General features: G+C 65.2%; 3 protein-coding genes across 29 annotated transcripts in view; 1 reads left to right on the top strand and 2 right to left on the bottom strand.

Annotated features, from left to right (window-relative positions):
* PPP2R3B (protein phosphatase 2 regulatory subunit B''beta) overlaps positions 1-8,565 on the top strand; it is a 52,393-nt gene extending 43,828 nt beyond the window's left edge. For 2 of the 3 annotated variants that reach the window (XM_023633853.2, XM_023633852.2), the window contains exons 7-13: positions 282-438; positions 2,614-2,662; positions 3,087-3,176; positions 3,378-3,553; positions 4,863-4,981; positions 5,063-5,169; positions 7,736-8,565. In XM_023633853.2, coding sequence (XP_023489621.1) covers positions 282-438; positions 2,614-2,662; positions 3,087-3,176; positions 3,378-3,553; positions 4,863-4,981; positions 5,063-5,169; positions 7,736-7,886 — 849 coding nt within the window. In that variant the 3' untranslated portion in view covers positions 7,887-8,565. Of the gene's footprint in view, positions 1-281; positions 439-2,613; positions 2,663-3,086; positions 3,177-3,377; positions 3,554-4,862; positions 4,982-5,062; positions 7,165-7,735 lie in introns of those variants that run through there. The other variant, XM_070257818.1, reaches the window with a different exon arrangement.
* On the bottom strand, positions 3-12,759 carry LOC102148365 (uncharacterized). Of its 10 annotated transcripts, none has more exons than XM_070257823.1 (7): positions 12,169-12,420; positions 11,614-11,791; positions 10,886-10,951; positions 10,706-10,793; positions 8,864-8,992; positions 8,198-8,450; positions 3-293 (listed from the first exon to the last, which is right to left on the bottom strand). In XM_070257823.1, the coding sequence occupies exons 1-7, from the start codon at positions 12,322-12,324 to the stop codon at positions 243-245; spliced, it is 921 nt and encodes a 306-aa protein (XP_070113924.1). In that variant the 5' UTR covers positions 12,325-12,420; the 3' UTR covers positions 3-242. The 10 variants fall into 10 exon arrangements, 8 of the variants coding, with proteins under 8 accessions (XP_070113924.1, XP_070113925.1, XP_023489622.2 ...); XM_070257824.1 differs by lacking the exons at positions 3-293; positions 12,169-12,420 and adding exons at positions 12,006-12,083; positions 12,459-12,707 and having other exon boundaries at positions 4,908-8,450; XM_023633854.2 differs by lacking the exon at positions 3-293 and adding an exon at positions 11,395-11,500 and having other exon boundaries at positions 4,908-8,450; positions 8,864-9,819; positions 12,169-12,422.
* A 1,236-nt stretch (positions 12,760-13,995) lies between these two features.
* LOC138921912 (uncharacterized) overlaps positions 13,996-22,414 on the bottom strand; it is a 25,234-nt gene continuing 16,815 nt past the window's right edge. For 5 of the 16 annotated variants that reach the window (XR_011434908.1, XR_011434906.1, XR_011434909.1 and 2 more), the window contains one exon: positions 13,996-14,441. Coding sequence is in view for 6 of the 16 variants with exons in the window: in XM_070257828.1 (XP_070113929.1) it covers positions 14,226-14,441 (216 nt within the window). In the remaining 10 variants the exon portion in view is untranslated. Of the gene's footprint in view, positions 15,827-15,943; positions 16,046-16,469; positions 18,700-19,112; positions 20,085-20,970; positions 21,059-21,150; positions 21,217-21,659; positions 21,766-21,878; positions 22,057-22,296; positions 22,375-22,414 lie in introns of those variants that run through there. The other 11 variants (XR_011434903.1, XR_011434902.1, XR_011434900.1 and 8 more) reach the window with 11 other exon arrangements.

Genomic DNA, 22,414 nt, shown 5'->3' with positions numbered 1-22,414 from the left:
CATCCATCTAGGCATGGGGGGGACGCTGACCTGCCCACGTCCAGAGGCCCTGGCTGTGAGGGCGTTTGTGCTCACCGGCTGCTCTGCGTTGCTGCGGGCAGTCAGGCTGAGTTTCAGGCGAAGCCCTGACGTGGGTGCCATGCTTCCAGCCCTCGAGCCAGCCTCAGCCCCCCTCGCAATGGGAGGCTCCTGTAGGGTGTCCCCACCCCCTGTAGGAGGCCCATCTCCTGTGGACACTGCCCTCAGCGTCTTGCAGGGTCTTTTCCGCTTTGTTCTGGCAGAACGTGGCACTCCTGGAAGAGGAAGCCGACATCAACCAGCTGACGGAGTATTTCTCCTACGAACACTTCTACGTCATTTACTGCAAGTTCTGGGAGCTGGACACGGACCACGACCTTCTCATCGACTCGCAGGACCTGGCCCGGCACAACGACCACGGTGAGGACGCGGCCTGTGGGGGCCCACGTGCTGGCACCCTGCCGTCCCCGGTGTCATCGGCCACGGCCGCCGCCCTGGGCCTCGTGGCCTGATCCGTCTCCCCCCTCACCTGCTCCCAGCAAGAGCGGCCTTTCACTGCACAACGACACACACGGTCTATGGGACACACAGCTCCCTGCAGCGTGACACACGTGGGACACTGGGAAATAGGGACACGCGGGACTCCTGGGTCCTGCAGCTGCGCAGGGTCTGGGAGCCCATCGTCCCTTTCGATCTAATTGTTTTCCTAAGAAACCACATTCGTGAGGGTGTCTGAATTCTCCGGCATCTGTTTTGTCTGTGGTCAAAGGAGGCAGGAGGGTCCCCTGGATGCCATCCGCCCTGCTCACTGGTGTCTCTGGGGCTGGCCTTGGGACGGCCTCCATCCTGCCAACACTCGTCCGTGGGCATCTGAGTGGGCATCGGGTCCCTCTCAGTTCCAGTCCTAACTTGACCTCCGTGCTGTAAATTCGGCAGGAGTGGGGTCCAGGGTGGGCTCGTGGTGACCGAGCACTTTCCAGGTTGGCAGTGGCCTCCTGTTGGTCCATTGAGTCCTTCCATGTGCCACGTTCAAAACCTAAAAGGGGTTCCTGCATGAGCAGCAGCAGGCAGCGTCCCTATGTCATGTAAAGGAACAGGCAGAGGAGGTCGGAGCTGACCCTGTGCCATGGAGCCCGCGGAAACGGGTTCCACTGATGTCTCATGTCTTCCCATCACTGGGTTTGAGGGTCTGAGTGTTCTTTGGTGTGGACGTGACTGGGGGCCTCAAACCCCAGACATTCGCTCTTCCTCATCCTGGAGCCCAGAGTCTGAGGTCAAGGGTCGCAGGGCCGCGCTCACTCCGGAGGCTCCAGGGGAGGGTCCCTCCTGCCTCTTCCAGTGTCTGGGGCTCCAGGGTCCCCGGGCTGGTGGCCGCCTCCCTCCCGTCTCTGCCTCCGTCCTCACGGGGCTGCTCCTCTGCGTCGGCGTCTCCTCTTCTGTCTCTGAGGAGGACGCTGTCCTTGGATTCAGGGCTGCCTCCTCCAGGAAGCCCACCTCTCCATCCTTGATTCAGGGCCGCCCCCTCCAGGAAGCCCTCCTCTCCATCCTTGATTTAGGGCCGCCTCCTCCAGGAAGCCCTCCTCTCCAGCCTTGATTCAGGGCCGCCTCCTCCAGGAAGCCCTCCTCTCCAGCCTTGATTCAGGGCTGCCTCCTCCAGGAAGCCCTCCTCTCCATCCTTGATTCAGGGCCGCCTCCTCCAGGAAGCCCTCCTCTCCATCCTTCCCTTCATCACAGCTGCAAAGACCCTGCTTCCAAATAAGGCCCCATTCGCAGGTTCCCGGGGTCAGGATGTGGACATATGTTTTTGGGAGACACAATTCATCATTTCCCATCAGGGGTGACGTCCATTGAGGCAGAAAGAATTGGGGGATGGGGCAGACTTTGTCTTCATTTCCCCGTCTTGGGGGCATTAGTGCTTGTTTGGTACAAGGTGAACTGTGTCCCCCAAATTCACGTGTTGGAGTCCTGACCCCAGGACCTCAGGATGGGGCTGTGTGTGGAGACGGGTCTTTAAGGAGGGGATGGAGGTGAAATGAGGTCATGAGGGCGGGTCCTGATGCAGTAGGACTGGGATCCTGATGAGAAGAGGAGATGAGGACGCAGACACGCACAGACGGACGACCACGTGAGGACACGGGGGGAAGACACGTCCACACGCCAAGGAGAGAGGCCTCAGGAGGGACCAGCCCTGCCTGCACCTGGATCTCAGACGTCCAGCCTCCAGAAAAGAGAGAAACGTCTACTGTTTGACCCCTCTGGGGTCCTTTGTTACGGCCGCTCGAGCAAAGTCATACCGTGCTTTTCACTTTCACTTCTTAGTCAAGTTTTAGTTGAAAAGCACTTGTCTTTCATCACGATCAGGGGGAGAGCGAATAGACGTGTTCTGCTCTTTCCCGTCCCCCCGTCCTGGAGCCCTGGGTAGCTTTTCCCTCCTGTGGCCTTGACTTGGGCTCAGGCCACCAAGACTGGAACGCACTACCCTGTGCCCGGGGCGGGGCCCGTGCGGGAGATCGGCCCCGAGGCTCCCGTGCCTCCCCGGCTCGAGGAGGGTGGTGCCCGCTGTGGGGTGGCTGACGCCCGGCTCTCCCTTTGCAGCCATATCCACCAAGATGATCGAGAGGATCTTCTCAGGAGCCGTGACGAGGTACGTCACGTCCGTCCCTGCTCGGTTTGTCTTCTGCTGACTTGGGCCACTTTTCCGAGTGCGAGTCCGGTTCTCCCTCATTCGCTCTCATCCGAGCTCGTCCTGTCCTGAAAAATGCCATTGTCACGTGAGGGCACACGTAAGGGGGCACAGGCCTGTCAGTGGTCCGTGTCGGGTCCTGGAGTCGGGGCGTCTGAGGCCATGAGGCGGTGACCAAGGACGTAGCAGCCGCCCCGGCCCCTCCTGGGTCCCAGGGGGCGTCCTCGGCCGTCACGTGATCACGGAGGCCCCTCCCGGCGAGGAACTGAGGCTAGGGCTGGGCCAAGCGCAGGGCTCGGCTCACCAGTGGGGGGTGGACAGGGACATCCCGCTCCTGCTGCTGCCCCCTGACACGGTCTTTGTCTCTCAATCGGCCCGGACCCAGGGGCAGAAAGGTACAGAAGGAGGGGAAGCTCAGCTACGCCGACTTTGTCTGGTTCCTGATCTCTGAGGAAGACAAGAAAACCCCGACCAGGTGGGTGCTGGGCAGCGGTGCTGTGCTCCGCCTCGGGGAGCGCTCGGCAGCCACTGGTCCTCCCTGAGCGAGGGCACCTCCTACGGTCCATGTGGGCGAGCTCAGTCCCGGGCAGGGTCCGCGCCGGGCAAGGTCGTCCTGCTGGGGTCTGTCCCAGGCGGCCAGGCTGACCGAGGCCCCCCTGCCCCACGGCGACCGCAGCATCGAGTACTGGTTCCGCTGCATGGACCTGGATGGGGACGGGGCGCTGTCCATGTTCGAGCTGGAGTACTTCTACGAGGAGCAGTGCCGCAGGCTGGACAGCATGGCCATCGAGGCCCTGCCCTTCGAGGACTGCCTCTGCCAGATGCTGGACCTGGTGAAGCCCCAGAGCGAAGGTAAAGCCCATGAGGGGGGGACGCCCGCTGCGAGGGATGGACAGCCCAGTGTGAGGGGGATGTCCCCCGTGTGAGGGGGCGCCCCAGTGTGAAATGGGACAACTGTGAGATGTGACGTCCCTGTGTGAGGGGGACGCCCCGTGTGAGATGAGATGAGACGACTCCTGTGAGAAGTGGCATCCTGTGTGAGGTGGCATCCCAGTGTGAGGGGACGCCCCGTGTGAAATGAAACAACTGTGAGAAGTGACGTCCCCGTGTGAGATGAGACAACTGACAGACATGACGTCCCCGTGTGAGAGGCTGCCCCAGTGTGAGATGTGACAGCCCTTATGGGACGCGATGTCTCTGCGTGAGGTGCCGCTCACTTGGAATGGCCATCCCCACGGTGAGTTGGGGACAAGGGTGAGCAGGGCCTTGGGGACAGCCGGTACCGACCACGTGCCACTGGAGACAGTGTCCAGGGCAGGGCGGGTGTGTCCTCCTGTGTGACATCAGCACCCTCGTCCAGTCGCCGGTCGCTAAGTGTGGACAGAATGCCGGGCATGTCTGGCCTCTCCCCTCATCCCCCTCAGTTTTTGAGGACCCCCTCAGCCCTCACCTGTGAGAGGGGCCCTGTTCTGTGGGGTGAGCGTCCGTATCCCCCAGGGTCAGGAAGGTGAGTGTCCCCACGCCCACGTCCCTCTGCCCGTGCTCTGTGACTTGTCACTTTGGGGAGACCTAGCCCAGCACCCGTGCTGTGGGGCGGTGCCGAGGGTCACCTGCCCCTTCTGTCCCCTGGTCCCCAGCCAGCTCGAGCCCCGGGCCTGTGCCCTCCCTGCTCCCGGGGCCGGGACCCCTGGGGGCGTGTGTGGTCCACCGGGGAGCCAGGGGACCCAGCAGAGCCCCCCAACCCTCCTCACCTGAGAAGGCTGCGTCTAAGGGGAGGCCCACAGCGGGACCCAGGACAGCTTCCGAGGTCACAGGGACGCCTCACCTACGGCTGTGTTTCCAGGGCTTGGGGTCCTGGCTCAGGGATTGTGACTGAGAATCGTCCTGGGGCCGCGGCGGCTCAGTGACGGGTGCGCGGCGCCCCCTGGCGGCCAGAGTTTCCAGCCTTGCTTGTGCTCTGCAGCCACCGCGCCCCCCAATCCCGTCCAGGCCTCCACCCACGCCCGGCCCCCCCTCCTCTGTCCGCTGCTCACAGGCGTCAAGCTGTGTCAGGAAACGTGGTGTCGCGCTGTGTTTCAAGGTGTTTTCACGCGCACACACACAGGCCTGCGACGGCGCGCCCAGGGGTGATTCCCTGTTCAAACGCTTCGTCTCCCCGCAGGGAAAATCACCCTCCACGACCTCAAGAAGTGCAAGCTCGCCAACGTCTTCTTCGACACGTTCTTCAACATCGAGAAGTACCTCGACCACGAGCAGAAAGAGCAGGTCTCCCTGCTCCGGGTGAGCGGGGCGGGCAGCACGGGGGCGGGAGGGCCGGCCTCCAGCCGCGTCCTCGCCGAGTGACACGCGCGTGTCCTCCAGGAGAGCGAGAGCGAAGGCCCCGAGCTCTCAGACTGGGAGAAGTACGCTGCCGAGGAGTACGACATCCTGGTGGCCGAGGAGGCCGCGGGGGAGCCGTGGGAGGACGGGTGAGTGTGGGGACGCGGGGCCCAGGGATGGCCGGTGGGCAGCGGGCGCCTCCTTCCTGTGTCCAGTGGACTCAAAGCCCCTCGGAAAGGGCCCAGGCCACAGACAGCTGCCCCGCTTCCCGGGGGCGCCTGTGACACTCGGGTGACGAGTGTGTGGGATGCGAGAAAGGGCCGCGAAGACGGTGCTGGGCGTCCTGAGCGCACGAGGCGACTCTCAGGCTCTTAGAGGAACCTCACGTCCGCCCGAAGCCACAGCCCGAGCCTTCGCATCTGTGCCGGGTGGACACGCGGCGGCCCGTGGCCTGTTACCCGCACACGCGGCCCCACAGGAGGCCTGGAGGCCCACCGGGCTTCCCTCGGGGTCGTGGGCCATGGAGCGCAGCGTGCAGGGCCTCAGTCCTGAGTCCAGGCCCCGGGGCGGCAGCGCAGCCGGGCCTGGTTTGTGTTCTGCTGCTGCTGCGTCTGCACCTTCCCCGAGCGCCGGCCTGCAGGGCCCGAGCAGGTGGTGCCAGGACGGGGTGCGGGGGTCCCCAGGGCTGGCGGCCCAGAGCCGGCCGTCTCCTCGACCCCCTGTGCAGACCCTGCACCCCCACGGGCCCAGGCCCCTCTGCTCCCACGCACTCTGGCCCGACCCTCGGTCTCCACCGGGAGCCCGGGCAGTTTTCCTCCTGAGTCGCTCCCTGTCCCCAGCACCGCGGAGGGCCTGGCGGTGTCCCGGACGGTGGGGCGGGGACCCAGCAAGGGGCTCGGGGGGCCACAGACACCAGAGGGCCAGGATCCTGGACGTTGGGAACGGGGCCCGAGGGCCCTCATGGAGTCACTCCCCCTGGGGACGTGGTTGTGGTTTGGTTTCTGCGTGTCAGGCCGACGACGGGGCAGACCGGCATCTGGCGCATTTCCGTCTCCCCCCGCGGCTGGCGTGGGCCCGACAGGCGGGCAGGGTCAGGCTCTGCCCTGAGGGGCTCAACCAGACGCACACGCGTGTTCCCATCGCCCACGCCCCCTCAGGCCTGCTCGGTGCCAGGGTCAGGCGTGTTCCCACGTGTGCTTGGAGCCACCACCCGCCTCAGGGGGCGGCGTCCCAGGGGTGACAGCCGCGCTGCTGGCTCGGGGGTCCTCAGACCCCACGCCCCGCCCGGGGGTTTCAACACGGGCAGGAGGGTGAGCACGTCCTTCACGCTGAGTGACCCCCGGCCCGTGGCCCCCGTGCTGGTCCAGTTTCCCCTTTTCCAGACCCGGGAGGCCGCCTCCTCTCGGCCTGGCCTTCACCCGGCATTTCAGACCCACGCGTGTCGCTGGGCCGTCAGCAGTCTGTTTCACGAGTGCTGAGCGCTGTTCACGGTTCAGGTGACCGCGCTGTCCTGAGCCACCGGGCGATGGCCGTCTGGGTGGTTCCCATCGCGTCCAGTTCTAGGAAAATGAGCGCAAAGCCACCGTACAACGCTCTCCCGCGGGCCTCCCCGTGTGTGTGTCAGTTTTCATTCTCTTGGCTCGATACGTGGTCGTGGGAGGTTCCGGGTCGCGGGGCGGATGCACGTTGACCTGGACGGGAAGCCGTCCCGCTGCGTCCACACCCGCGATGGGCAGGGTCCCCCGTCCCACGTCCTCGCCCAGGCCGGGGCGGTTGGCGCGTCTTGTTGGTGTCGCAACGTGGTTTGAATTGTTCACGTCCTCGTGGGCCCTCCCTCCACGCCTTTGTTGATGAAGTCCTGTATGCCTTGCTCCTCCGTTTGGGATTATTGTCTCATTATCGAGTCTTCAGGGTTCTTTACGGCTTCTGGATACAGCTCCTTTCTCAGGTACGTGGTTTGTCCCAGTTCTTGGCGTCTGCTCATTCTGCGGACCTGGTGTCTCAGGAGACGTCTGTGCGCTGCAGCCTCAGGGGGGTCGAGTCCCGGAGCGCGAGGCCTCCAGCTCCAGCTTCGTCTGGTGCAGAGTTTCCGGTCACTCGAGTCTGCCCGCCTTCCTGTGCGCTGTCGGGTCAGCCTGTGGCGTCGCACGGACGGTCCCGCGGGGACGTTGATGGACGGCGCTGGGTCTCTGGACGGTGACAGTCGACACCGTGACCCCCGTCTGTTTGTCCCCTGGTCTGTGTTGCTTGTCGCTCTTCCTGCAACGTCAGGACGATGCTGGACGGACGTGAGGGCAGCGTCCTCACCTCGTCCCCGGGGCGAGGTCCTCCTTCCCCAGGAAGCGTGACGTGGGCTGTGGGGTGTGGGGAGCGCGTCCCTGGTCAGCGGGAGGAAGCTCCCGTCCCCTCAGGTTGCTGAGGCTCCGCGTTGCGTCAGACGCTGCCGCTCCAAGGCCGTCTCTGCCGTGGCCTGGGGATCGGGCGCCGTGAGACACCCTCGGTGGTCGAGCCAGCCTGGCCTTCCCGAGACAAACCCGCGTGGTCCCGATAGGCTCCCCGCCCGTATGTTCCTGGCCTCCGTCTGCAAAGGCTACTTGTGGTGTCTGGTGACACGAGTCTTGTTTTGGGTTTGAGGTGACGCCGGCCTCGGAGAACGGTGGGCCCTGGGCCGCCGCACCCGGCCCCTCGCGTGTCCTCACGGAGCCCTCCTTGCAGGTACGAAGCCGAGCTCAGCCCCGTGGACCAGAAGCTGTGCGCCCTGCGGTCTCCACTGGCCCAGAGGCCCTTCTTCGAGGCGCCGTCCGCGCTGGGCGCCGTCGAGCTGTACGAGTACGAGTGTGGGGACGCCCACCTGCAGCCCTCGTGACCCGCGCCCCCCGGGCACCGTCCGTGGCGGCCTGCTGCACGCAGCGGCTTTCGTGTGGAGAGACAACAGGGCCGTTTGGCTGCTGAGCCGTCTTCCACAGGTGAAGTGCGTTTGTACGGAACGGCGAATCCTTATTTATTCGACACAGAAGCTGCTCAGACACGGACCCTGGAGCGCATGGCCCCACCCGTCCAGGAGGACGCACCGCCCAGGACCCCCTGGCCGGGCCCGGCGGGGACAAGCGCTCTCGGGCCTCCGTGGGAATCGGACGGCCCCTCTCCAGCTGCAGAGACCCAGCATTCGACACGTACCGCGGGCCTGGCCGGTGGTGCATCCCGCAGGGGAACCCGTTTCCGCTCCGAAAGGACCTGCCTCAGGGCCGCGTGGCACGCGTGGACTTCCGGGCGCCGGGCGGCCGTGCGCGCTTCTTCTCCAGGAGCCAGCGCGTTCCAGGAGCCCGGCGCCGCGGCAGCCCCGGAACCTTCCATCCACACGAGCGGCCCAGCACAGCCCTCCCCGCGGGGTGCGGGAGGGAGCGCCCACTCGGGTTTGTTGATCGTTTTCCTGTTGTAAATGTACAAAATGTGTAAAGTTAACTCTTATTTGCAGTGCAGAGCGGTTTAAAAATGTTTTATGAGGTCACGTTTGTATTTTGAAATAAAGAATTTAAAGATTTTCAGCCACAGCCTCAGCTCGCCCAGCCCGCGACACCACGTTCACAGGGCACGGTGACGCCACTGGGGACAGACGGCAGCACCACCAAGGGAGACACGGCTACACTACCAGGTAGGGACAACCCGCGGGCTCAGGTGTGGGTCAGGGGCCTGAGAACTCCCAGCAGCCTGACCCTCCTCTGACCTCCTGGTGACCCCGACCCCACCCCAGGGGTGGTTCCTCCCTAGTCGGCCCCCAGAGTCCTGGGAAAGGACACGACCCCACAGCATAGACACTCCGCCCGAGGCCGCAACCCGGCCCACCGTGTGCAGAGAGACCCCGTGGAACTCAGCCTCGTGTGGGGGGCAGGGCTGTTCCGGGGCCGCGACCTTGAGCCCCCAGCCACGGCCACGCAGGGACGTGCAGACCGGTTCTCATGGGTCCGTGCTCGTCTGCACACAACAGAGAGGGGAATCCGCCCCTGCAGACAGAAAAAGAGACACCCCCCCACACACCCCCGCCACCCCGACGTCCGGTCTCCCCATCTGCTCTCAGGTTGGCCTCAAGGGGTTGTCCCCTCTGGCGTTCGGGTGGGCGCTGGCCGTGGTTTGGCACCAACATGAGATCCAGAGGGCGCGAGCGGCCCCACCCCAGGTGTCCGTGGGCAGGGCTGCCAACGAGTGGGCCTCCAGGGACAACCCCACGGGCCTCCTCCCCTGGGCTGCAGCCTCGGCCCCTCCCACCACCACCCCAGTCAGGCGCAGCCCGTCTAAAGCGTCCAGGCGCTGACCAGGCCGCAGGCGAGTCCCTCCTGCCCCCCCAGCTGGGCCCACGGCGCTGGACACGACACAACGCTCGGCAACAGGGCCCTGGGCCGTGAGAGGAGGAGCCGGTGGCCCACACGGAGCAGGACCATGCGGGGTGAGGGAGGTGGCACCACACTCTGCAGAGAGGAGCAGAGTGGTTCCGGAACCTTCCTCCCAGCTGAGCCGAGGGCAGCGGGCAGCCGGAGCCCCGCGAGGAAGCCGTGGGCAGGCAGGCATCTGGGCAGGTGGGCAACCCGAGGGTCGACGGTCCTGTGGCCCTGCCCTGTGCACGGGGTGCTGGCTCCACAGGAGCAGACGGCAGGGTCACCGTCATGCACCTCACAGCCCGGAGGCCCCGAGCGCCCAGGTCACCCGCACTCAGAGGCCGCGGCCCAGGACCACCAGCCGTGGACGCAGAACGTGGCCACGAAGGAGGAACTCAACCTGAGTCCCACCCTGCAGTCAGACACCCCCTGGGGACAGAAGGGACAGCGCTCAGGACCCAGTGGATGGGCGCAGGGACAGACGGACACACGGGACGGCCTGGCACCCTCCAGGGCGCTTCCCAGTCAATTCAGGAGGGACCTGGGAATTCTTGGGGAGCAGCAAATGTCGAGGAGCCAGACGGGGGCCCACACCTGCCACGGCCTCTGGGGGCTTGAGGACACAGGTGCGAAGGGCCGGGGGCAACACTGACCCCGCGGGACCTTCCACACGCCTGACCCCAAGTCCCTGGGTCGGTGTGCTGACCACCCAGGTGTCCGCACGGGGGTGTCCTTCCAGGAGTGTCTGCACCTCCCCAAGGGCCACCCCAGACCCACAGCTCTCACCCAGGCCCAGCCGGCAGCCCCAGCCCAGCCCAGGCATGGCGGGGGACGGGGTCAGCCAGGCAGAGCCAGGAGAGCCAGCGAGGACCCCAGGGCCCCCCGAAAACCAGTGTCCTGAGCCACAGAGGCGCGGCACGGGAACCACACCCCACCAGCCTTGGGCAGCTGAGGACCCCGCACGAGCCTGGGCCCCCAGACAGTCAGGCCAGTCCCCAGGTGATCGTCACATGGCAGGCACCTGGGTGTTCTGCCCACAGAGGGAGCCCCGGGTCACTCCCACCAGGACCCGAATCCGTTTGACTGAATGTGCAAAGGACTCTGCTCCCGCCCCCCACCCTGGGCACAGAGGCCGCCATGTCACTGGGAGGCCCCCTCAGATGAGGTCTCCCGCTTCTCCCTGACCTGCGGCCTGGGGGCAGGGGCAGGAGAAGGCAGCCCCCATGTGGCGCCCGGTCTGCGCCCAGTCAGCATCCTCTCCAGCCCCGTCAATGCCCCATGTGGCCACCACCCAGAGGCCCCGCCCGGGACGTACCCCCTGGGTAGAGACACGCACATCAATGTCTTCATTAGAAGAGTTCTCGGAGTCCTCGAAGGACAGGACGTTGACATCAGAGGTGTCCCTGCAGGTGACAGAGGGTGGCGGGTCAGTCCTCCACTCTCGGCTGCCAGCAACCCAGCGGCAGGACACGCCCCCAGCAGCCTCCTCTCAAACCTCGATCCCTGTTGAGAGACTGAGGCAGGAGACCAGGTGGGAGCAGGAGCCCTGGAGGCGACAAGCCTGGACAGTCGTGGAAAAACAAAAGAAAAGATGGAGTCTGATGGAGGAGGACACAGAGAGGGACAGAGAAAGAGACAAAGGAGGCAGAGCCCCCAGGGTGTGGACACCCAGTGGCATCTGACACTCCGCCCTGTCCCCTCTGTTGAGCCTCAGGCAGTCAGGGGAGGTGGGAAGTGCCCCTTGCTGCCCCCTCGAGCACATTCCGCCAGGACAGCACTGTCCCTGCACGTCCTCCCCTGTCCCAGACCCAGGCAGGACCCGGTCTGACCAGCGTCCCCGAACAGCTAGCCCGACTTTGGGACTGCGGCCACCCCAAAGCTCCACTCCTTGAGAAATGCTTGGAAAAACCCTCGAGGCTGATGATGCAGAGACAGGCCGGCAGGTTCTGGACAAGCTGTCCCCAAGCACAGACCCTACACCCGACACACAGGAGATGGCCGCACCTCTTGGCCTTGCAGCCCCTGGACGGGTTCCTTGGGTCTCTGTCGGCTGCAGTGGAGCTGGCCAGGGTGTCTGGTGTCCAGGGGGAGCACCTTCCCACAGGCAGCTCTGCAGAGCCAGGAGCGGTCAGCCGTGAGGCCACACTGGGGCCCCTCCCCGACCTTGAGGATGAACCTCCCCCTTGATCCCAGGACACTTCCCACCCTGGGGACACCCCCCACCTCGAGGATGCTTGCTGTCTTTGCATCTGGCGTCAAACGGATTGGCAGCGGGTTCCTCCTCCCCCAGGGCCACGTCGTTCGTCCTCATGAGGGCCCTGAGGTAGATGAGCAGGGGTTCACGTTCCCTTCCCAGAAGGCTGGCATGTCCTCGGAGATGGAGTCCTGGAAGTGGGCGAGTCTGTGGGTGAGAGGGGATACCAGACGTAAGAAGGAGGGGGTGGACCTGGGGATACGGGTGGGGAGGGGACAGCCTAGGGACGTGTGCAAGGAGGGGACAGACCTGAGACCCAGGCAGGAACCAGAGACCCCCAGGAGCCCACCCGGGGTCCCCCCATCCGTCCCCTGGTCAGACATGAGCGGCAGAGACATAGGCAGCGACAACATGCACGTACGAGAAAGTGACAGGAAGTGGGGGCGGTGGCAGCCCAGGGAGGACCAGGCAGAGAGGTCACCGGCAGGGTCAGATTGGGCTGAGACAGAAGACGGAGCCATCTTGGGTGAGGAATGCAGGGCCCTACAGGCCGGTTCTGCAGCCCAGAGACCACCCCCACATACCCTCAGCCCCAAGCAACAGGCTGGACGTGCATCCCCTCCAGGACGAGGCCCGTGTGCAACATGGTCCTCCGACCCCACCTGCCCCCTCTGCCAGGGCTGCGCGTCCAGGTGCATCCAGCCCACCAGGCCTTGGGGGCTACGAGGAAGGCCGAGCATGGGGACGGCATACACACCAGGACGTGTCCCTCAACCTGGACGCCCCCCGCAGTGACTGCTCAGGGACGTGGAGCCTCTCCCCGAGACCTGTGTCCCCCATCCTCCCCCAGCCCCCTCCTCCTGGGAGCTCCCACCTCCGGGACCCTGGGCCGGTGTAGGTTCACGCAGCCCCACGCTCAGCCGGCGGGATCCTGCGGAACTCAGCGAGCACGAGCAGGGAGCCGGGGTTGCGGAGGCGCTGGTGGCCCGGCAGCTCCAGCTCCTCCAGGGAAGCCTCGGAGAGGGCGGAGGCCAGCCCGTGCCTGGGGTGGGGCGTACGGCAGGGGCGGGGCCACGGCGAGGGGCGGGGCGTGTGCTGGGGCGGGGCCACGGTGAGGGGTGGGGCGTAGGGCAGTGAGCGGGGGCCTAGGTCAAAGGGGTGTGGGAGGGACGGAGCCGACATGAAAGGTGGGGTATGGGAGGGGCCTAGGCGAGGGGCGGGCCCTGAAGGAGGGGAGGGGCGGGGCGTGGGGGGAGGACAAAGGGCAGGGGCGGGGCCCGGCCCAGGTGAAGGGTGTGGGAGGGGCCTAGGTGCAGGGCAGGGTGTGGGAGGGACGGAGCCGACATGATAGGTGGGGGTATGGGAGGGGCCTAGGCGAGAGGAGAGCCCTGAATGAGGGGTGGGGCGTGGGGGGAGCACATAGGGCAGGGGCGGGGCCCAGGTGAAGGGTGTGGGAGAGGCCTAGACGAGGGGCGTGGCATGGGAGGGGTGGGCCGTAGGACAGGGGCGGGGCCCAGGTGAAAGGGTGGTGGGGGCCCCGGCAAGGGGCGGGGCCTGAATGAGGGATGGGGCGTGGGAGGGGCGGCTCGGAGGGCGGGAGGACGGACCAGGACCCCTCCGCCCCCAGCGCCACCTGTGATCCTGGGCGCGGCGTCTCGGGCACCTTGGAAGCCGAGCTCGAGCGGGAAGGCGGGGTGGGCGAGGTGGGGCCGCAGATGACCCGGGCGGGGTCGCGGCCCAGGCCGTGCGTGTCCACGTGCTTCTGCAACAGCGGAGGAGGAGGGGGCCGTCGGAGCCTGGGGGTCCAGGGTTGGGGGGGACCTCGCTGGGGGGCACCCTGAGCCTCGGGTCTGGGGGTGGCCGGCGCTCCGCGTTCCGGAGTGAGCAGGGGGTGGCGCCCCGTGTCCCGGAGTCTGGGCATCCGTGTCTGCGCGTTGACGCCCCTTAGGTGAAGGTGGTGGTGAAGGTGGTGGTGAAGGTGGTGGTGAAGGTGGTGGTGAAGGTGGTGGTGAAGGTGGTGGTGAAGGTGGTGGTGAAGGTGGTGGTGAAGGTGAAGGTGAAGGTGAAGGTGGCGGGGGCGAGGGCTGCTCCCCCAACGGACCCCACAGAGGCTGGAAAACCGGTGCTGCAGCAGCCCCCCCACCACAGGCGTGCACACCGCGCGTCTCTGCCCAGGGTGGGCCGCACCTGCGGAGGGCCGGGACCTTGCCCACACCCCCGACTACTTCAGGGAAGCCCCGGGGCCTCTGGATCAGGCTGTGAACCCAGGACACGTGGGCAGCCTCCCCATCCCCTCCGCAGGCGACCCAGGTTCAAGAAAATCCAGAAAAGAACCCAGAAGATTCTCGGCCTGCCTCCAAAACTGCCCCCTGGCCCTCCGCAAAGATGAAAAGCAGAAATAAATGACGGGATCCCAGAAACCAGTCAGTCTTCTGCTCAAGGAGAAGGCCACACGCCAGCCCAGGCAGAAGCAGAGGTGCCAGGCTCCTCCGGACAGCCGACCTGAGGCCGAGGCGATTCTCACAGGGGCACAGACCGCTGACCCGCAGGACGCAGATAACAGACGGTGGAGATGTGGGGACCCGCACGCTGCCCCACGGCCCCTGCGGGGGGACACCGACACCACCCGTGTTCCATCTGCTCAGCAAGAGCTCCGACGGCCTCCGAGACGACGAACCCAACCGCACGCTGCCGACGAGGGAAGATGCTCACGATTCCCCAAGCGAGGAAAGCACGCACGGAACAGGCCGCAGGGAGCCTGGCGCGTCCACCAGCGCTGGACGTGGGGAACTTTCGGTTGGTCTGAACGTTTTATGTGCAGACGACGTCTACGAGGAGAAACAAGAAGCTCTTCCCCCTGAGGAACAAAGTGCAGGAAAAAATTAAATCTAAAGGGAGACCTCAGTGTAGACAAAAGAATCTGCATGACCCTCCGGAAACGGGACGGGACAACCGCCTGTTCTCGCAGAACTGTGAGGCCGAGGCCGACAAGTGTCCTGGGAAAGGCCCGGTCACCTCGCCCCGTAGGCACCACAGGATCCCGCAGGATGGAGGTGCCGACCCGGGACGCCACGCTCAGTGCTCCCAGAGACCGTAGACACACTGTGCGCCCCGGCCAGGCGACCAAGCCAGGAGGACGGTGAGGAAGGGACGGCGGCGTCGCCTCTAAGACGATGAGGTTCTGGGACCACTCGGGCGCCTAAGTCAACATGGCGCCTTTCTCAACATGAGGGGCATCTCCTGACACCTCTAGGTGACCCCTCGTGACATGAAAGCCAGACAGATGGGTCTGGGAGACAGAACAAGGCAGCACCGAGATGCAGAGCAGAACACAGGCCACGCCTCACGGCTGTGGATTCCACACATCACAGCCGTGGAGCCCACGTATCGGGGTAAACTGTCTCCCGTGAGGATTCTGTACAATCTCCTTCTGGAAACATCCGCCCTGAGACACGGGGAGAGAGACACCCTCAAGTCACTGCTGGGCAGCACGAGTCCCGACGTCCCCACACAGGGACACACGTGGAGTCCACACCGGTACCCGGGGGCTCCCTATGACAGGACGGGCCCCGGTCAGGAGCACGGGGAGGGGGGGTCTGTGGATCGTCTACAGTGCAAACACAGAACAGAGAGGGTGTGGGAAGCCGTGCACACACACAAGGCGAGGGACGCCTGTCTCTGACGTGGGCAGACACCCTGCAGCTGCGTAGGACGCCCCGCCCCGTACAGCACGCGCGCGAGTCCCCTGGGTCTGTGCAGCTCAGAGGGCAGGAACGTCCCCGGGCTCAGCTAGAAAAGCCGCCCCACGGGGTACGATCGAGCCCACACAGAAGCACGGCCGCTCCTGGCCAGGCCGACGGGGGCGAGACCCCCATCCGTCCAGGAGACCAGGGCACATGACCCCCGCGTGATGGCCTTAGGAGCTGTGGGAGGTCAGCGGGGTCAGACGAGGTCAGGAGGGCGGAGGTCCCACGATGGGATCAAGTCCTAACAAGAGTCACAGAGCTGCCTCCTGTCTCTGCTGTGAGCACACAGCGAGGAGGGGCCATCGGTGACCCCAAAGAGAACCCGGAACTGGGGGAAATAAACACAATAAAAATAAAATAAATAAAGTAAAATAAAGTAATCTGATGTTTAAGCCGCCCCGATTACGGTCCTTCGTTACGGCCGCCAGAACCAAGACGCCAGGACGCGCTGTTGTCACGAGCGACTGCAGACCAATCGCTAACGTGGTGACGCTTCCTAAGAAGGAAGAGGAACAGCCGGACCCGGGTGAGTCCCGGTGACGCCCGCCACCCTGCAGGCCAGGCAGCTCCGTCCCGTGGGGCAGCGGCCGACCTTCCGGAACAGCCCGCTCACCTGCGGCAGGTGGAGGCGCGGGCACAGCACGTTCTGGGGCCTGTCCTTCTGCCTCATCCTCCTCGCGGTGTCCTGGATGGCGTCGCAGAAACAACGGGGAGGCTGTAAGTCAGACAGACGGACGGACGGACGGCTACCGCAGCAAGTGGGGTGCCTGCGACAGCCCACGGGGGAGCCGGTCCCCGAGCCCTTGGAGTGAGTGCACCTTCAGAGCGGGCCCAGCTCATGGCCGCTGCATCGGGCCCTCGACCTGGGGAATGATGAGGAGTGAGGGAGTGACGCCCCTCAGAGCCGCGCTGACCGTCCCGTTCCAGGCCTGAGCCAGCCCGTGGGCGCACGGCCGCGTGTCAGCAACAAGAGGGCGCCCCGGCGCAGCCTCCAGGATGGACGGGGGCTCAGCCCACACTGGTTTACAAGGTGGTCGTGGGCCGGGAGGGGACCAACCCGAGGAGCGCGAGGCGCAGAAAAAACCAGGGGAGACTGGAGGGTTACGGTTAAAAAAGGTAAAGAAAAAAGAGCCCACCATAGAAATAAAAGCTCTCAATTAAAAGGAATCCAGGGAAAGTCCTCGCAACAGATAAAGGGCTAAAGTCGCCACCGTGTTACAGACACACCAAGAGTCTACACCTGCACAGTCCCGGAGGGGAAGTGACGCTGACTGACAGACATGTCTGTCCACTCGTCTGTCCAACCATCTACCCATCTACCCACCACTCGACCCATCCATCATCCACCCATTTACCCACCCACCACCCACCCATCCATCCATCCCCCTGTCCACCCACATACCCACTCGTCCATCCATCCCTCCCTCCCCCTTCCTCCCACCCCCGCATCCATTAAAACCTTTTCCAGCTCCTGTCATCACCAGGCACTGCCCTAAACAACGATCCAATCAGACCCCCCAAAACCCCGTCCCTGCCCTCATGGAGCTTCCATTCAATCTCAGTAGTAATGAGAGAACGAAACTGAAACAATGACCCTCTCCACCTGACAAGAAGGCACAGATGACAAAACGTGACGTCCTAATGGAAACACGCACCAGGAGATAGGTTTGGGAGGAGCTGTTAACAACATAAAAATCCTGATGAGCTGTTAAGGGGCGATGCCGTCCACAACAACATGGTTTGAATTGTTCACGTCCTTGTGGGCCCTCCCTCCACGCCTTTGTTGATGAAGTCCTGTATGCTTTGCTCCTTCTCCGTTTGGGATTATTGTCTCGTTATCGAGTCTTCAGGGTTCTTTACGGCTTCTGGATGCAGCTCCTTTCTCAGGTACGTGGTTTGTCCCAGTTCTTGGCGTCTGCTCATTCTGCGGACCTGGTGTCTCAGGAGACGTCTGTGCGCTGCAGCCTCAGGGGGGTCGAGTCCCGGAGCGCGAGGCCTCCAGCTCCAGCTTCGTCTGGTGCAGGGTTTCCGGTCACTCGAGTCTGCCCGCCTTCCTGTGCGCTGTCGGGTCAGCCTGTGGCGTCGCACGGACGGTCCCGCGGGGACGTTGATGGACGGCGCTGGGTCTCTGGACGGTGACAGTCGACACCGTGACCCCCGTCCGTCTGTCCCCTGGTCTGTGTTGCTTGTCGCTCTTCCTGCAACGTCAGGACGATGCTGGACGGACGTGAGGGCAGCGTCCTCGCCTCGTCCCCGGGGCGAGGTCCTCCTTCCCCAGGAAGCGTGACGTGGGCTGTGGGGTGTGGGGAGCGCGTCCCTGGTCAGCGGGAGGAAGCTCCCGTCCCCTCAGGTTGCTGAGGCTCCGCGTTGCGTCAGACGCTGCCGCTCCAAGGCCGTCTCTGCCGTGGCCTGGGGATCGGGCGCCGTGAGAGACCCTCGGTGGTCGAGCCAGCCTGGCCTTCCCGAGACAAACCCGCGTGGTCCCGATACGCTCCCCGCCCGTATGTTCCTGGCCTCCGTCTGCAAAGGCTACTTGTGGTGTCTGGTGACACGAGTCTTGTTTTGGGTTTGAGGTGACGCCGGCCTCGGAGAACGGTGGGCCCTGGGCCGCCGCGCCCGGCCCCTCGCGTGTCCTCACGGAGCCCTCCTTGCAGGTACGAAGCCGAGCTCAGCCCCGTGGACCAGAAGCTGTGCGCCCTGCGGTCTCCACTGGCCCAGAGGCCCTTCTTCGAGGCGCCGTCCGCGCTGGGCGCCGTCGAGCTGTACGAGTACGAGTGTGGGGACGCCCACCTGCAGCCCTCGTGACCCGCGCCCCCCGGGCACCGTCCGTGGCGGCCTGCTGCACGCAGCGGCTTTCGTGTGGAGAGACAACAGGGCCGTTTGGCTGCTGAGCCGTCTTCCACAGGTGAAGTGCGTTTGTACGGAACGGCGAATCCTTATTTATTCGACACGGAAGCTGCTCAGACACGGACCCTGGAGCGCGTGGCCCCACCCGTCCAGGAGGACGCACCGCCCAGGACCCCCTGGCCGGGCCCGGCGGGGACAAGCGCTCTCGGGCCTCCGTGGGAATCGGACGGCCCCTCTCCAGCTGCAGAGACCCAGCATTCGACACGTACCGCGGGCCTGGCCGGTGGTGCATCCCGCAGGGGAACCCGTTTCCGCTCCCAAAGGACCTGCCTCAGGGCCGCGTGGCACGCGTGGACTTCCGGGCGCCGGGCGGCCGTGCGCGGTTCTTCTCCAGGAGCCAGCGCGTTCCAGGAGCCCGGCGCCGCGGCAGCCCCGGAACCTTCCATCCACACGAGCGGCCCAGCACAGCCCTCCCCGCGGGGTGCGGGAGGGAGCGCCCACTCGGGTTTGTTGATCGTTTTCCTGTTGTAAATGTACAAAATGTGTAAAGTTAACTCTTATTTGCAGTGCAGAGCGGTTTAAAAATGTTTTATGAGGTCACGTTTGTATTTTGAAATAAAGAATTTAAAGATTTTCAGCCACAGCCTCAGCTCGCCCAGCCCGCGACACCACGTTCACAGGGCACGGTGACGCCACTGGGGACAGACGGCAGCACCACCAAGGGAGACACGGCTACACTACCAGGTAGGGACAACCCGCGGGCTCAGGTGTGGGTCAGGGGCCTGAGAACTCCCAGCAGCCTGACCCTCCTCTGACCTCCTGGTGACCCCGACCCCACCCCAGGGGTGGTTCCTCCCTAGTCGGCCCCCAGAGTCCTGGGAAAGGACACGACCCCACAGCATAGACACTCCGCCCGAGGCCGCAACCCGGCCCACCGTGTGCAGAGAGACCCCGTGGAACTCAGCCTCGTGTGGGGGGCAGGGCTGTTCCGGGGCCGCGACCTTGAGCCCCCAGCCACGGCCACGCAGGGACGTGCAGACCGGTTCTCATGGGTCCGTGCTCGTCTGCACACAACAGAGAGGGGAATCCGCCCCTGCAGACAGAAAAAGGGAGACACCCCCCCACACACCCCCGCCGCCCCGACGTCCGGTCTCCCCATCTGCTCTCAGGTTGGCCTCAAGGGGTTGTCCCCTCTGGCGTTCGGGTGGGCGCTGGCCGTGGTTTGGCACCAACATGAGATCCAGAGGGCGCGAGCGGCCCCACCCCAGGTGTCCGTGGGCAGGGCTGCCAACGAGTGGGCCTCCAGGGACAACCCCACGGGCCTCCTCCCCTGGGCTGCAGCCTCGGCCCCTCCCACCACCACCCCAGTCAGGCGCAGCCCGTCTAAAGCGTCCAGGCGCTGACCAGGCCGCGGGCGAGTCCCTCCTGCCCCCCAGCTGGGCCCACGGCGCTGGACACGACACAACGCTCGGCAACAGGGCCCTGGGCCGTGAGAGGAGGAGCCGGTGGCCCACACGGAGCAGGACCATGCGGGGTGAGGGAGGTGGCACCACACTCTGCAGAGAGGAGCAGAGTGGTTCCGGAACCTTCCTCCCAGCTGAGCCGAGGGCAGCGGGCAGCCGGAGCCCCGCGAGGAAGCCGTGGGCAGGCAGGCATCTGGGCAGGTGGGCACCCCGAGGGTCGACGGTCCTGTGGCCCTGCCCTGTGCACGGGGTGCTGGCTCCACAGGAGCAGACGGCAGGGTCACCGTCATGCACCTCACAGCCCGGAGGCCCCGAGGACCCAGGTCACCCGCACTCAGAGGCCGCGGCCCAGGACCACCAGCCGTGGACACAGAACGTGGCCACGAAGGAGGAACTCAACTTGAGTCCCACCCGGGGCGTGAGTCGTCTGCAGTCAGACACCCCCTGGGGACAGAAGGGACAGCGCTCAGGACCCAGTGGATGGGCGCAGGGACAGACGGACACACGGGATGGCCTGGCACCCTCCAGGGCGCTTCCCAGTCAATTCAGGAGGGACCTGGGAATTCTCGGGGAGCAGCAAATGTCGAGGAGCCAGACGGGGGCCCACACCTGCCACGGCCTCTGGGGGCTTGAGGACACAGGTGCGAAGGGCTGGGGGCAACACTGACCCCGCGGGACCTTCCACACGCCTGACCCCAAGTCCCTGGGTCGGTGTGCTGACCACCCAGGTGTCCGCACGGGGGTGTCCTTCCAGGAGTGTCTGCACCTCCCCAAGGGCCACCCCAGACCCACAGCTCTCACCCAGGCCCAGCCGGCAGCCCCAGCCCAGCCCAGGCATGGCGGGGGACGGGGTCAGCCAGGCAGAGCCAGGAGAGCCAGCGAGGACCCCAGGGCCCCCCGAAAACCAGTGTCCTGAGCCACAGAGGCGCGGCACGGGAACCACACCCCACCAGCCTTGGGCAGCTGAGGACCCCGCACGAGCCTGGGCCCCCAGACAGTCAGGCCAGCCCCCAGGTGATCATCACAAGGCAGGCACCTGGGTGTTCCGCCCCCACAGGGAGCCCCGGGTCACTCCCACCAGGACCCGAATCCGTTTGACTGAATGTGCAAAGGACTCTGCTCCCGCCCCCCACCCTGGGCACAGAGGCCGCCATGTCACTGGGAGGCCCCCTCAGATGAGGTCTCCCGCTTCTCCCTGACCTGCGGCCTGGGGGCAGGGGCAGGAGAAGGCAGCCCCCATGTGGCGCCCGGTCTGCGCCCAGTCAGCATCCTCTCCAGCCCCGTCAATGCCCCATGTGGCCACCACCCAGAGGCCCCGCCCGGGACGTACCCCCTGGGTAGAGACACGCACATCGATGTCTTCATCGGAAGAGTTCTCGGAGTCCTCGAAGGACAGGACGTTGACATCAGAGGTGTCCCTGCAGGTGACAGAAGGTGGCGGGTCAGTCCTCCACTCTCGGCTGCCAGCAACCCAGCGGCAGGACACGCCCCCAGCAGCCTCCTCTCAAACCTCGATCCCTGTTGAGAGACTGAGGCAGGAGACCAGGTGGGAGCAGGAGCCCTGGAGGCGACAAGCCTGGACAGTCGTGGAAAAACGAAAGAAAAGATGGAGTCTGATGGAGGAGGACACAGAGAGGGACAGAGGAAGAGACAAAGGAGGCAGAGCCCCCAGGGTGTGGACACCCAGTGGCATCTGACACTCCGCCGTGTCCCCTCTGTTGAGCCTCAGGCAGTCAGGGGAGGTGGGAAGTGCCCCTTGCTGCCCCCTCGAGCACATTCCGCCAGGACAGCACTGTCCCTGCACGTCCTCCCCTATCTCAGACCCAGGCAGGACCCGGTCTGACCAGTGTCCCCAAACAGCTAGCCCGACTTTGGGACTGCGGCCACCCCAAAGCTCCACTCCTTGAGAAATGCTTGGAAAAACCCTCGAGGCTGATGATGCAGAGACAGGCCGGCAGATTCTGGACAGGATGTCCCCAAGCACAGACCCTGCACCCGACACACAGGAGATGGCCGCACCTCTTGGCCTTGCAGCCCCTGGACGGGTTCCTTGGGTCTCTGTCGGCTGCAGTGGAGCTGGCCAGGGGGTCTGGTGTCCAGGTGGAGCACCTTCCCACAGGCAGCTCTGCAGAGCCAGGAGCGGTCAGCCGTGAGGGCACGCTGGGGCCCCTCCCCGACCTTGAGAATGAACCTCCCCCTTGATCCCAGGACACTCCCCACCCTGGGGACACCCCCCACCTCGAGGATGCTTGCTGTTTTTGCATATGGCGTCAAACGGATTGGCAGCAGGCTCCTCCTCCCCCAGGGCCATGTCGTCCATCCTCATGAGGACCCTGAGGTAGATGAGCAGGGGTTCACGTTCCCCTCCCAGAAGGCTGGCGTGTCCTCGGAGAGGGAGTCCTGGAAGTGGGCGAGTCTGTGGGTGAGAGGGGATACCAGACGTAAGGAGGGGGTAGACCTGGGGATACGGGTGGGGAGGGGATGGACCTGGGGACACGGGTGGGGAGGGGACAGACTAGGGACGTGTGCAAGGAGGGGACAGACCTGAGACCCAGGCAGGAACCAGAGACCCCCAGGAGCCCACCCAGGGTCCCCCCATCCGTCCCCTGGTCAGACATGAGCGACAGAGACATGGGCAGCGACAACATGCACGTACGAGAAAGTGACAGGAAGTAGGGGCGGTGGCAGCCCAGGGAGGACCGGGCAGAGAGGTCACCGGCGGGGTCAGATTGGGCTGAGAGAGAGAAGAGGGAGCCATCTTGGGTGAGGAATGC

This window comes from Equus caballus, chromosome X (assembly GCF_041296265.1).
Source record: "Equus caballus isolate H_3958 breed thoroughbred chromosome X, TB-T2T, whole genome shotgun sequence".
NCBI classification, from domain to species: domain Eukaryota; kingdom Metazoa; phylum Chordata; class Mammalia; order Perissodactyla; family Equidae; genus Equus; species Equus caballus.
The sequence above is the reverse complement of the archived record's forward strand: the minus strand, read 5'-3'. Positions and strand labels throughout refer to the sequence as shown.